The 14,865-nt window shown below is 38.2% G+C and overlaps 1 protein-coding gene across 5 annotated transcripts in view; it reads right to left on the minus strand.

Moving 5' to 3' along the window:
- Window positions 1-381: 381 nt before the first annotated feature.
- LOC105224554 (ephrin type-B receptor 1-B) overlaps window positions 382-14,865 on the minus strand; it is a 49,782-nt gene continuing 35,298 nt past the window's right edge. For all 5 annotated transcript variants that reach the window (XM_049459561.1, XM_049459563.1, XM_049459565.1 and 2 more), the window contains 6 exons: window positions 10,493-10,621; window positions 10,335-10,430; window positions 9,909-10,279; window positions 9,703-9,849; window positions 8,746-9,075; window positions 382-7,268 (listed from right to left, as the gene is read on the minus strand). In XM_049459561.1, the coding sequence (XP_049315518.1) occupies window positions 7,164-7,268; window positions 8,746-9,075; window positions 9,703-9,849; window positions 9,909-10,279; window positions 10,335-10,430; window positions 10,493-10,621 (1,178 nt within the window). In that variant the 3' untranslated portion in view covers window positions 382-7,163. The remainder of the gene's footprint in view (window positions 7,269-8,745; window positions 9,076-9,702; window positions 9,850-9,908; window positions 10,280-10,334; window positions 10,431-10,492; window positions 10,622-14,865) is intronic.

Below are 14,865 nucleotides of genomic sequence, written 5' to 3' on the forward strand. Positions count from 1 at the left end.
CACTTAGAGCCGGTATCCCTTCCTTTATGCCTCCTCGTTAGACAATTTAAAGTGGATACATAACATCGAAAACCGACACAAATTCTGATTCCACCATACAAAAAAACTCCTTCGGTGAACACAAATGCGATGCTTTTACCGTTACACAAATATGAGAACTATGTATTTTAGATATTCATATCTTTATTTACTGGGAATTATCTTGTAGCAATGAATTTGACGTAGAAGCGGATGTCGGCTGTGTAGGAGCTGAAAAGCTTTTGTCGTTCCCTGATCTTTAGGCAGCACAATTTAGGACTTTATCACAATCGAATACTGCTGTGACTGTCAATTTTACTCAATTTCTTATCCATTTTGGTTCTTTTGTAAAAACATGAATACTTAGCTTTATGATATAAAATGTATTGCTTTTATTTTATATATTTTATTAGCAATATTCGTTCTGTTCTCGATCATCTAACGATAAAGTACAAGAGTACAATACCTCTTGATTTCATTTATAGAACTATATATTATTTTCTAAAGTTGACATATACATATTAATACAGGGGTAAAAATATTCAAACGGGGGTACAGTTATAATTAACGATTCAATTTACTATACTCAAATATTGCTTTTTAATACTCCTTCCCCTTTCTTCAAGTTTGTCGATATTGCAAATATTTCCTTCATTAATTCCAAAAAAAATAAATGTTTGACTTCTAAGTTTTATTTGTTATGTGTTTAACTTTTGATTTTCATAGCGGGGTTTCATATGCTTGGAATAAAATAGTGAAGTGTTTATGTAACTAATTCTTATAAATGGTAGTTTTATTAATTATTATTTTTAAATTAGCCCACATAATCCTTCTACCAGGTCAAATTGTCAAAAATAATTAAATTATATCAAACCGCAGTGTTTTCTTTTAAATATATGAAAATAAATTATGAAATCAGCCGAAAGCCTATGATGCTAGCGCTGCGTACTTTAGTTTATATAATAATTTGTTTATTATGTAAGCTTTAATAAAATAAAATAAAAATAAAAAAATAATAATAATAAATTAAAAAAAAAATTATGAAATCTTGTTTAACACACTAAATCTCAATTGTTTAAGCAACATAATAGCTTCTTAACATCAATTTAATTTATGTGTATCTTAATTTATTAATTTGTTATGTCAAACTTTTTCAAGGAAGATTTAATACGAATTATGATACAAAGGCAGTTTACCTTTTCGAACTCGTGCCTGCCAAAGCCGATGTAGTTACGAAGTATTCAGATGAACAGCTACAACACTTATTAGAAAAAGTTTGTTCCATTCACAAAATAAAATGATTTATATCACAATTTGATTGAACAATTTTACATTACATTAACAAGTGAACATGCAAAACTGAATACCGCCTATGTGTATAGATAGATATTTATATGTACATTAGAGTAGGAAAAAATTTTTTTTCCTATTACTATGTAATGTAGGTTGATACAATGCGTTTTCTTTTTGATGTTTGACAAAAAAAAGATATATAAGAGAACTAAAATATGATCAAAATTAACAAATTGAGTACACGAAAAAATATCGACTAACTTTTTGAAGTTTGATTTGAGTTGGAAATATTGAGTCAATAATATTGAAGTTAATTAAGATGAATTGGAAAAAATTTATGTACATATACAATACAAAGTAGTACTAAAACTGTCTGTTTCCACACAATCGAATTTACCTAATCGGAACGAACGAGAATTGCTACACGTTAAAGAACTGTCAACTCGGGAGATTTCCAAGTGATTCTAACGTGGCTATCAACCGATATATGAGAGATTCTTCAGGCAGGATCACATACCAATTGTGAACATAAAAATTATCTGCGCTACCAATTATTCTTTTATATTGCGTCCAAAAAAATTAAGGAATGTTGTAGTTTACAGCATTTACCGTTATGTTTATTATATAATAAAACGACCTCACACTTCAGATGTTTCAAGTGTGCGTTCTGTTACACTATCAACGGTTTCAAAAGTTATGATTTATGGCATTACAAGAGAAACAACAGTAGAATTTATTAACTTTTAGAAATTAAAACTGTTTATAACCTATTTATATGGCGATAGCGAGGAGAGAGATGCTTGCTTCCCAAGACAGCCGGTTCTACGCACCGGAATTGACTCGGATTTTATCCGACCAAGGGCTGTTGTTTCGGCGATCTAATCCCGTTTGAATCGGTGAGTATTAATTTGTGTTTGTCGTCATTGGAGCAACGCCTTGCAGCAGGGTTGCTCCGTATCCTCCTGACTCGTGCTGGCATTGAGTCCAACCCGGGCCCGGAGGAATTTTTCTGCTGCGTCTGCGCAAAAAGGCTCCATCCAAACTCCACCTCGGTCAGGTGTAACACATGCAATGGATGGAGCCATCTTAAGACCTGTTCAGGCCTTAAGACCCACAGGGAGTGGACCACGCGTTACGTGGCCCCATGTTGCCTGCGCAATACTGCGATACAAGCCTCTACGGCTGTGCAATCTGCACATAGTTCGCGCTCCGCGCCGCCACTCAACCAGAGTGGCCAACTGAGGACCTCTACGGTCAGGAGCTCAATCAGGCAACATAGCTCCCACTCTGACTTGTCCCTCCCCCCAACCTTCATCCCGCTCCAATCCTCGTGCGAGAACCAATCAGCAACTCTTGGTTCCTCGCACAGTCTGTTCCGTGTGTCAGACCGTCATACGTCGGAATGTCATATCAGTCAAGTGCAATTCCTGCGCTGGTTGGTGTCACTTCACGACGTGTTCCGGCCTGCGCACCACACGTGAGTGGAGTGAATCCTACGTTGCCCCATGCTGCAGGAGTCTGCCCCCGCAACACAGGACAGTGGCGTCGCCATCCAACACCCCAGTGCGACAACCGCCCCTGCGGGTTCTGCAGCTGCAACAAACACCACCAACACGACACTCCCTCACCCCCAGGATCACCCACGGACACCCGCGACAAACCCGACTCCTTCAATTTAACTGCAACGGACTCCAGAGCAAGATCGAGGAGATAGTTGCACTTATGAATTGGGAACGTGTATCGATAGCTGCGGTCCAAGAAACCAAGTTAAACAGCCGCTCAGATCTTCTGAGTTGTGCAGGTTTCAACGTTATACGTAAAGATCGCGAGCGAGATAGTGGTGGTGGCCTAGCCTTCATATTGCACAACACCGTGCAGTATCGTTTAATCGAAGAAGACATCGACCCCAGGGATACTACCCTAGAATGTCAGGGCATAGCTATCCGGTCAGGCGATGTCGAGCTCGAAATATTTAATATATACATCCCCCCAGTTACATGTTGCCCTACAGGATATCACCCGAATATAGGTGCGCTACTTCGTGGTGAAAACCGTATGGTACTAGGCGACTTTAACGCGCACCACGATCTTTGGCATTCCTGCCTGTCAAATGATCGTAGGGGGATGGAGCTGGCGGAATAGATTGACGATTCGACATTCTACACAATGAATGACGAAGCCCCCACCAGTGTTACGGGCACCTGTAATAGCTCGCCAGATATTACCATTGCTAGCGGTGGTCTGATAAATAGCATAACCTGGCGACCTATACTAACCCTCGCATCAGACCATCTGCCCATAATTATCTCGATCGAGAAGCCTCCTGATTTCGTTTCTGTGGACAACCGCACCTTCATTAACTTTAAAAAAGCTAATTGGGTCGTCTTCACACAATTTACCGAGAGCACCTTCAACGCTCTACCCATTCCTACGGACGTATGCGTTGGCAAGCGTCAATTCCGCAAGGTGATCGCAGCAGCTACCGCTCGCTTCATCCCGGCTGGAAGAATAGCGGAAATCCGCCCCAATTTCCCAGCCGAAGCAGCAGTTCTAGCTAATGAGCGCGACACCTTACGCCATGCCGATCCCGGGGATCCCCGAATAAGGGATCTCAATTTGGAGATTCGGCAAATGGTAAATCAACATAAGCGGACGAAATGGATAGAGCACCTGAAGTCCTGCAACCTCTCCACCGGTGTGAGTAAGCTTTGGGCTACTGTCAAAGCTTTGTCTAATCCGAAGAGACATGACGACCGAGTTGAAGTTCAATTCAATGGTCATGCCTCTTCGGACCCGAAGAAGTGCGCGAGCTACTTTAGCCGGCAGTTTACACTGCACCCTTCGGTAGACAAGGCCAAGAGATGTGTTAACCGAAGACTGCGCAAAATGCCAAACAACTTCGCGCCACTTACTTTCACCGATGAGGAGGTTCAGGGTGTCATCAACAAGGCAAAATCCTCCAGATCCATCGGCCCAGACGGAATCAATATGCTAATGTTAAAGCATCTAGGCTCGACGGGAGTAAAATATCTCACCAAGGTCCTCAACCTGTCGCTCACCACTCTTCAAATACCCGATGTGTGGAAAGTCGGAAGAGTGGTCCCACTACTGAAATCTGGGAAACCCGCCAACAAAGGGGAATCTTATCGACCGATAACTCTCCTCTCCCCAGTAGTGAAGACACTAGAGGCCTTGTTACTCCCGACCTTCACTCACCACCTGAGCCTAGCCAGCCACCAGCATGGTTTCCGCAAAGTGCACAGCACCACTACAGCACTTAGCGTCATAAACGCCCAGATAGTTTGTGGCCTCAACCAGAAACCACCCTGCGAAAGAACGATCCTCGTAGCGTTGGACCTGTCAAAAGCTTTTGACACGGTCAATCACACAACGCTACTGCAGGACATTGAAAAAACCACTCTCCCTCCAGGGCTTATTAGGTGGACCATGAACTATCTGAACGGTCGTCGGTCATCCGTACTATTTCGAGGTGAAACATCTAAACTTAGAAGAATTAAACAGGGGGTTCCGCAGGGTGGTGTCCTCTCCCCGCAACTGTTTAATTTCTATATCTCGAAACTCCCTCAACCACCAGAGGGGGTCTCCATAACCTCGTACGCAGATGACTGCACGATATTGACGTCGGGCAATGGAATCGATGGCATGTGTTCGAAAGTAAACAGCTACCTCTCCGACCTTTCTCATTTCCTCACTGCACGAAACCTCCAACTTTCACCCACCAAATCCACAGCGACTATATTCACAAACTGGACGAAGGAGTATAGACTTGAACTTAATATTGCAGTCGATGGCGTCAAAATTCCGACTGTCAATAACCCTAAGATTTTAGGCGTAACCTTCGATAGTCTATGCTCCTTCTCTCCCCATACGACCGCGATTATCGCCAAGGTACAGAGCCGCAACAAAATTCTCAAGTCGCTAGCCGGCAGCACATGGGGAAAAGACAAAGAAACGTTGTTGGCAACATACAAGGCAATCGGCCGGCCGGTCCTCAACTACGCAGCACCAATATGGTCGCCTGGATGCAGTGGTACGCAGATGAGGAAACTTCAGACCTGTCAGAATACAGCACTCCGGACCACGACGGGATGCCTCTTGATGTCTCCCGTTGAACACCTCCATAATGAGACGCGCATGCTTCCTGTAAAGGAGCATAATCAACTCCTCTCCAGGCAGTTCCTGCTTGGTTGTTTCCGTAGGAATCACCCCTGCAGCCATCTGCTTGGAGCGGAACCGCCTCCCAGGAGCATCAAGAGGTCATTCCTCGACTATGTCGACGACATTGAACAGTACGCCGACCAGACTTCGGACGCAACTAACTTTCGACAGGCACTGACCGCCATTCACAGTGGAGCCATCAACACCTTCACCGACTCCCTTCCCGTGAATGGCGTTCTTGGAGTCAAACCACCACCTATTGCAGACGAAGAGCTCCAGTTGCCGCGAGCAACGCGAGTGACCCTAGCGCAACTTCGTTCTGGATACTGTAGCAGGTTAAACTCCTACTTATCCAGAATCGACCCCGACATACCCAATGTATGTCCTGCATGCAACGAGTCTCCGCATGACACTGGCCACCTCTTTGCATGCCCCACAAACCCTACCCATCTAACACCCTCTTCCCTTTGGTCCGACCCCGCCGAAACAGCACGTTTCTTGGGCCTACCGTTAGATGACCTCGACGACAACACAAACAACCCTTACCATCCTAACGGGGATTAGCTAACCGCTAAAACAACAACAACATGCTTGAGGCTAATGTATTCAAGTTACTCCGTCAACGGTTTCAATTTGTGTTTTGTATTACATGACCAACAGCAACAATGACGATCAAGTTTCATAAAATATGTTTGTTTGCATGTTAATAAATATGTGAAATAGAATTTATATTCACACTTATATTCTTAGCGTTCTGAACAATAGAAAATCTGCGCGAAGGTATACGAATTTAATGACTAATTCGCAAGCAAACCAGTAATCGTCTTTTGATTACTAACATTCGGTTCTTTAATAAGGCTTAGTTCTCTTATAGTTGTGTTTACATCGTCGCACTGAATTCGAATATCATTGTAAATTTTATACAAATTCGAGAAAAAAAATTTAGAACAAATGTACCTCAATACCGATATCAGGTGTTATGCAAAACAGTATTTTACTGATTAGTGACTGGGAATAGGAATGTTAAACTTATCAAAGCAGTTTGGTAAAGTTTATTTCGATAAAACTCAAATTGACCTCTTCTCAAGAAATAAAATAGATTAATTTCTCACTACAAAATATTAGCCGTATTTCATATGATAACACAGTCTTTACAAAAAATGTTTCGAATAGATTTAGAGCGAAACCAATAAAAGATGTTAGTCGTATAGTAACAAGAAAACTAATTAGAATTGTTCCCTAACAGCAAATCTTTACCCTCTAAATAATTCGTTTTAATATTACCAATATTTTAACTGTATTATTCGAATATTTACACATGATTACATAGTTTCTATAATAACCAAAATTCGGTTTTAAATAAGGGGTGCAATTCTTAATGTAAGCAAATTAAAAAAACATAAATTTTTTTATATTACAGTCATTGAGAAAACTCGGAGTGAAAGTTCAAATTTTCTAAAAACTAAGCTTTGTGAACAAATATTTCTAATATATATATTTATGTAGTGGGTTATGCATATTTACGCATTATATAAAAAAGAAATATAATAATTGGAACGAATGTCTTATGTTTATGGGGACATTTTCTGATATAATACTTATTACTTTGAACGAACTTTTAATAATAGTGATGCTGTATATACACTGAATGCATCTTCAAATGCTCTTTAATCCTAAATTATAGTATCCAATTGTCTGGCCTGATGTAAAATCTTTTTTTGATGCCCGACTAAGGTTATACCCATGTCAGATAATTGTTGAGCCGTTAACCGAGATATCTATAATAAAAGGAAAAGTATATTATATAATTTGGTAGTTATTTTTTTTAAATCCAGATATAGTATATATATTATATACACGAATTAAGCAGTGAGAATAAAGAACATTAAATTGCGGTTTGCAAACACTAAAGGCTTGGAAATAGTTACCGAGTTCGAAAAACCTTTCAAATAAACAAACTTGGTGAATCCATAATTACATTTTAAACGTAATAATTAATTGATCACAATCTTATTTAGCAACTCATTAGCAAATTACAATCAAATCGACGTTAAATCACAATAATCAGTAATTACTATAAAATCACGTGATTCTAATCGGAAAATTCATTCTTAGTTATAACTTAAGCTCACACCAACAGAAGCGGTACAAAGATACATAATAAAATCCATTACTAAGTGCATGGAAGGGAAAGTGGACGAATAGCCGCCTTACTAACCCATTTCAATGAACGTAAGTTCTATTTCGTCAAGAATAAGTAACTAACAATATTTTAGTATTAAGGGGCTATACCAGTGTGACACTTTCAATAGTTTCGATAGTTTATATATTCAAAAATATACTGTGAAATCGGCAAGGTCGTATCTTGAATAGTTTTTGAATGACAGCGTTCTAAATAGCGACCGCTCAGAGGTGCAAATAGTACATAAAAGAAAAACTCTAAACGCGTTTTTCTCGAAACGACATTTTTCAAAATTGCTGATATCATAACTCAACGAGAAATTGACCGATCGACTTCAAATTAAAACTGGGTATAGTTGAATATATTTGCTATACAATAGACTACGATCTTTTTGATTGATTAAAAATTGTTGTTTCGTAAAAAAGCGAATTTTTTTACAAAATTACGCCACTTTCTTAATTTTTGATACTTTTCAAATATCGCTATAAGGAAATGTTTTTAAGTTTAATAAACTTCTCAATTTTTTTTGTTTGAGCTACTCATTCGGCCGGAATCATGCGAGCAGTGGGCACTTTTTTTGGCACCTCCGAAGAGAGCCCATAACTCCGCCATTTTTTAACATTTTTTTTTTTAAAAGAGAGCCCATAACTCCGTTATTTTTTTTAACATTTTTGTAAAAAAAAAATCTGAATCATATTACGTTCAAATAAGTTTAAAATATTCTATCGCGTACTTTCTCTTAAAAAAATTCTCGATAATTGCTTAATTTTTCGTGCGTCACACTGGTATAGCCCCTTAAAGATGTGCTTTTACTGTCTTTAAAAATCTTACATAATAAATCATATACTCGGCACCGAGGTGGTAAAAACAATATATTTCAGTTAATTTTTAAATTTTTACTCATTTTTACTTAAAAATTATTAAAATTACAACATTTCAGAGTCAATTATGTTTTGGCATTGATTTTTATTTAACTAACAAAATGCACAAGGTGCTTTCTAAAGGTCTTCAACCTCAAACCTTGTTATTACAAAACAAGTAAATATAATAGAAGTTTTAAGATATAAAAATACCTGTTGGGCAGTCACCAAATTAGCCTCATTAAAATGCTGTGAATAGCGGGACATTTTAATGTTTTCCAACCATAAGTCTGTACTAATAAAAATGTTGTGACCACGTTGTCCCTCTAAAATATGTGATCCATCATTTTCGGGCGAATTTCTCGTTGTTAGCAGTGCTTGCGGTTGTCGGGCTAAATTATCCAATGTTGATACTATACTTGAAAACGTAGGTCGGTGAGTACGTTGCTTTTGCCAGCAATCAAGCATTAACTGATACAATGCTTCAGGACAATCCATAGGGGCCGGAAGTCTGTAACCTTTTTCTATACTCTTTATGACATCCTGAAAGCAACAAAAATGCAATAACTCGAATATCCTTGTTATTCACGGGTGTTGTGGAATCCAAGACAGATTTGAATAGTTATCAGAATTGCAAACCACTTCTGATTTTCGACGGTGTTACAGAATCTGATTAGATTTCCGTATTTTCGAGCATACGCAAAACCAAGATACAAATCAGCTGTTTGCTAATATGACAAAACGTGCAAATGAATACATTTGAAATCAAGCGTAGTAAAATGTTTAATGAGATTCATTTGGGTGTTAAATTACCTTTTTAAATCTTCTTTAAATATCCGGATTTTTTTTCCAAAAACTCAATAATTAAGACCTTTCAGGTTTTTTTCTTATGTTTGCCCTATAGAAATAGAGATAAATTAATTCGAAAGAATAAAATAACTTGACTTCTTAACTTACATTTCAAATCTGTCAGCGAAGATAGTCGTTTCTGATAGTAAAACTGATAAAATTGATTTCCGTGACACCCAAAACCGATTAAAATTCTATTTCGAACATCAAACCAATAATATCTGAATTCATGACACCTACTACTTTCTTATCGGTTTTAATTCTGATTCCGACAACTATCAGATTCCACAACACCTCTGACTATTATACAATATAAATCACCTGGTTTGACCAGTTCCAATAAGGTCGTTCGCCATACGACATAACTTCCCATAAAACCACACCATACGACCATACATCTGATGCCGATGTAAACTTACGAAAAGCTATAGCTTCCGGCGCTGTCCAACGAACTGGTATTTTACCACCCTACGCCATGTAAATCAGTGTTTGTTTTATCGTTTCTTTTAAATTTTTTATGAACATACCCGAGTTGTGTATGCGTCACTAGCATTTTCTATCTCACGAGATAATCCAAAATCAGCTATTTTACATATAAGTTGAGCATTCACAAGAACATTTCGAGCTGCTAAGTCACGATGGACATAATTCATGTCACTTAGATAAGACATACCACTGGCTATACCACGTAACATGACAATTAGCTGCAATGTTTGAAATTTTCCATCGTTGACTCGTAAAAACGTATCAAGGCTGCCATTTTCCATATATTCAGTAATAATCATAACGGGGTTAGAACGAGTTACCACTCCTTGAAGATATATAACGTTGGGATGATCAAATTGACCCATTATCGATGCCTCTGTTAAAAAGTCACAACGCGCTTTTTCAGACGAACCTAAGGTTGAGGGTTATTGATCACCAACTTAAATTTTTACAAAAAGCTAAAGTACCTGGTTTTAGAGTTTTTATTGCAACATCAATATCTTGAACAAAATTAGGGGGAATTTTTAAACGTCCACGACACACATCCCCAAACTCACCTCCGCCTAATATATAATTTATGTTATTAAAACATGGAAATATTTATATTTTACATTATATGTTATACCTATTATAGCTTCAATTGTTATATAATTTGCATCGATTTCCCGTGCGAATTCACGGATGGCTTGGTTAGGATCTTCATATGTATGAGGGTCGACATAACTCCGACTATTTCCAAATAAAGGCGTAGTCACTGCAAAAGTTTAGTTGTTTATTTTAAATTGTATTTTATACATGCAGACACTTTTCCTAGAAATAAGCAATTTCTAGAATACACTGTTTTGTGGCAATACCATTATCATGTTGAGAACATAAATTTTAACGCCCTACTTAAAAACGCCTTATTAGTCGAAAGCACCATAAGCAATCTGTTAATATACATTTATGTGCTTATAAAGCTACAATTAAGTACTTTTTTGCATTTAGACTAATTTTAGATATTAGTTAAAGATCTGACATACAAATATCAGTGAATCGCCAGGATTTTTTTTTTATTTTATAGTTATAAATTATAAGCGTTGTCATGTTCAATTGAGCATGGTAAATAGCAAAATATGTAATATGTTGATAAGTTAGTATAGAATTAGTTTAAAAAGCCTGAAGTTATCAGAAGCAAAATAAAGCTTTCAGCAAATTTTTGCTGCCCCAAACCTTTTAGATGGTCTATCTATTTGAGACATACACTAGGCAGGAAAAGTCTAAGTACACGGTACCAACCAAAGCAACTCATTGAAAAAAGGCTTTTAAATAGTTTTTATAAAATTCAATTTATTTTGTTTTCATTAAGGATGTTAAAAATGTAGGTTTATTAAAAGAAAAGTGAATAATTTTCCAACAATAACATTGTTGGCATTTAATAAAAGAGCTTGGAAATTTCTGTCGAAAATACAGGGTAGGCCATTTAAAGTTGACCCATTTGTTTCTAAAAAAAAAGAACAAAAGAAAACAATGTTTTTTGTTCATTTCAAAAATAATTTATTTTGGTCCAAGGGGATTTGTTTCAGCTAATATTTAAAAATTAGATCGCGTAAATGGGCACCTTTAGCTTTGACAGCTAAATGCACTCTTTTTTCGACATTTTCCATGACTTTGGCCAATGTTTCGGATGATATGGCGGCTGTTTCACGTCGAATGTTGGCTTTCAGTTGAGCTAAGGTCTTTGGCTTATTAGCGTATACCTTGGATTTCAAATAACCCCACAAATAAAATTCTGGTGGCGTCAAATCTGGTGATCTCGGTGGCCAGTCAACATCACCATTTTTCGATATCAATCGCCCGGGGAAAAATGGTCGCAATAAATTGATTGTTGGTCGAGCTGTATGGCATGTAGCCCCGTCCTGTTGAAACCAGAAGTTATCCATGTCAATTTCGCGAATAATGGGTATCACAAAATCCGTTATCATGGCTCGATAACGCTCACCATTGACTATTGTCGTGGCTCCATCATCGTCTTCGAAAAAATACGGTCCGATGATAATACATTCATCAGAACGTCTTGTGCGTTGTCTGGATGCATGACTGGCATTACTGAGATTACCGGTGTTCACAAATTTTGCGTATAAAGACTTAATTGTGTTCTTAACTGGAGCACTTTTCACTTTTTTTTTTTGCGAAACGCACGTTGAGTTAACACAATTGAAAAGTTATTTTGAATATAAAGCTGAACAATTTCAGCGCGTTCTTTTGGAGTGTACTGTTCCATGGTATAAATTGTCTTCGAATGACGCTTCTAACGCGGTATGACATTAGCCGATTTGTCAGCGCTGTTAAAAGTTACAGCGTTGCCAGATGGGTCAACTTTAAATGGCCTACCCTGTATTTTAGCCCATTCCTCGTGCAGTAACTTCCTTGAGCATAGCTTTTGAGGTAATTGTGGGTTGGCGAATTTTTCATTCCAGTGAGCTCATAGGTGCTCTGTGGAATTCAACTTTGGCAATTGCGGTGGCGTCCAAAGCTGGTTGGAAACGTTGCACAGTAAGTAATGCTTAGCTATGTCTGCGGTATGCTTCGGGTCGTTATCTTGTTGAAAGTGACTTGCTGGACTCTTCTGCGCTTTGTTTCAAATTTATTTTTAAAATATTGATATTTTACTGCTCCACCACCACTATGCTTCACAGTTGGCATCAAGTATTCCTTTTCAAGTGCCGTGTCCGTTTTTCACCACACAGTCTTACGCCCCTTGATTCCGAAGACGCAAAACTTGCTCTCATCGGAAAAAATAACGTTCTGCCAAAACTCCTGAGGTTTGTTCAAGTGTTTTTTTGCGAAAGCAATACGCTTTTGCCATTCACTAGCGATATGAACGGCTCTTGCGTGCGGCGTGACCATGATACCCTGCTCTCTTTAAAATCTTACGAATTGTTAGTGCAGAAGATCCTTTTAAATGTTTTTTAATACTTTTAGCAATCATGAGTGCAGTAAGTCGCTGGTTTTGCTCAACTCTTCGCAAAACGTTACGTGTTTCACGCTCGGTTAGCATTTTTGTCCGCCCGGAACGGTGCCTAGATACAAAAATGCGGGTACCTTTGTAATTTTTATTTAAACAAAAGTATGGAAGAATGTGCTCTTAGAACTACCCAATCGAGTTTAAGTAATATTTCCTTATCAGAGCGGCTTTGCCTTTAGAAGACATTGTACATATATTCTGAAATTAATTTCAAACTAAATAGAAAAAAATCTTTTAAAACTGCTTATCTTACAAAAAAAAATAAAATTTTAACTTTCCGATACTTTTAGACTTGGTTATTATGCGGGTAATTTTTTTCTAATTGTATGCAGACTTTTTCTGCGATCCCAAATTGATTTTTTTTAATTTATCGATAAAACAATGGTGCCAGGTTTTCATTGTTTTAAATAATATGCAAAACTAGCAATAAGCATTTAAGGGGTTGTATACAGTTAGGATTTTCTAAAAGTCGATTTTTTTGCGTTTTCTTAATATATATATATCTGAGTATACACACACAAAATTTCAACGAATATTTTCGAAGTTATAGACACATTAGTGAAGGCGCGCCGACTACACGTAAAGTGCTTTCAAAATTTCGAACTCATTTTTCTCGAAACGGTGTTTTCAAAGTCGGTGAGCAAGATTTCTCAGAAACGGCTGAACCGATCGGTCTGAAATTTTTACACAAGCTTCTTAACTATATTTTTTAGTAATTAATCGAAGGATTTCCTCATCCGATGAAAATTTCTTATTTTTGTAAACAATTAAAGACCCGAATTTTGGTCGAAAATCGAAACATTTGCTTTGAGCAACCGCCATTTGTCAAAATTTTTTTTTTGCTAATTCCTTCGATCAATCACTAGATTCTTTTTCTTCTTTACTGGCGTAGACACCGCTTACGCGATTATAGCCGAGTTGACAACCGCGCGCCAGTCGTTTCTTCTTTTCGCTACGTGGCGCCAATTGGATATTCCAAGCGAAGCCAGGTCCTTCTCCACTTGGTCCTTCCAACGGAGTCGAAATACTTTCAGAGCTGGAGTGTTTTCGTCCATCCGGACAACATGACCTCGCCAGCGTAGCCGCTGTCTTTGAATTCGCTGAACTATGTCAATGTCGTCGTATATCTCGTACAGCTCATCGTTCCATCGAATGCGATATTCGCCGTGGCCAACGCGCAAAGGACCATAAATCTTTCGCAGAACTTTTCTCTCGAAAACTCGCAACGTCGACTCATCTGTTGTTGTCATCGTCCAAGTCTCTGCACCATATAGCAGGACGGGAATTATGAGCGACTTATAGAGTTTGGCTTTTCTTCGTCGAGAGAGGACTTCACTTTTTAATTGCTACTCAGTCCGAAGTAGCACCTGTTGGCAAGAGTAATCCTGCGTTGGATTTCCAGGCTGACATTGTGGGTGGTGTTTACGCTGGTTCCAAGATAGACGAAATTAAGTTCTGCAGCTCGAATAATTTTCTCCAGCAGCAGGGAGTCGCCTTGTCTGAAACCTCGTTCGGTAACGAACGGCTCGGAGAGGTCCTTCCCGATCCTGACGGAGCTTTTTGTGCTGCTCAACGTCAGTTTACACAGCCGTATTAGTTTTGTGGGGATACCAAATTCAGACATCGCGGCATAAAAGCAGCTCATTTTCGTGCTGTCGAAAGCAGCTTTGAAATCGACGAAGTGGTGGTGTGTGTCGATTCTCCTTTCACGGGTCTTTTCCAAGATTTGGCGCATGATGAATATCTGGTCGGTTGTCACTTACTGAAATAAATTTAGCAACCTGTTTTGGGCGTGTAGCTCCTGCAGGTGCATTTTGACTATTTTCGTTATTAACCATTTTTGATATATTATAAAAATATTTTTATTGGTCAAAATAAATTTAATTTTTCTTAGTGTAAACTGATTTGTAGTATCTAAACGAAGCGATATAGTGTAATAATTTGAATACTCTTTTAAATAAATAAGAGTTTTTATATCCGTACAAACGTAT

Source organism: Bactrocera dorsalis, chromosome 6, assembly GCF_023373825.1.
Source record: "Bactrocera dorsalis isolate Fly_Bdor chromosome 6, ASM2337382v1, whole genome shotgun sequence".
Lineage (NCBI taxonomy): Eukaryota > Metazoa > Arthropoda > Insecta > Diptera > Tephritidae > Bactrocera > Bactrocera dorsalis.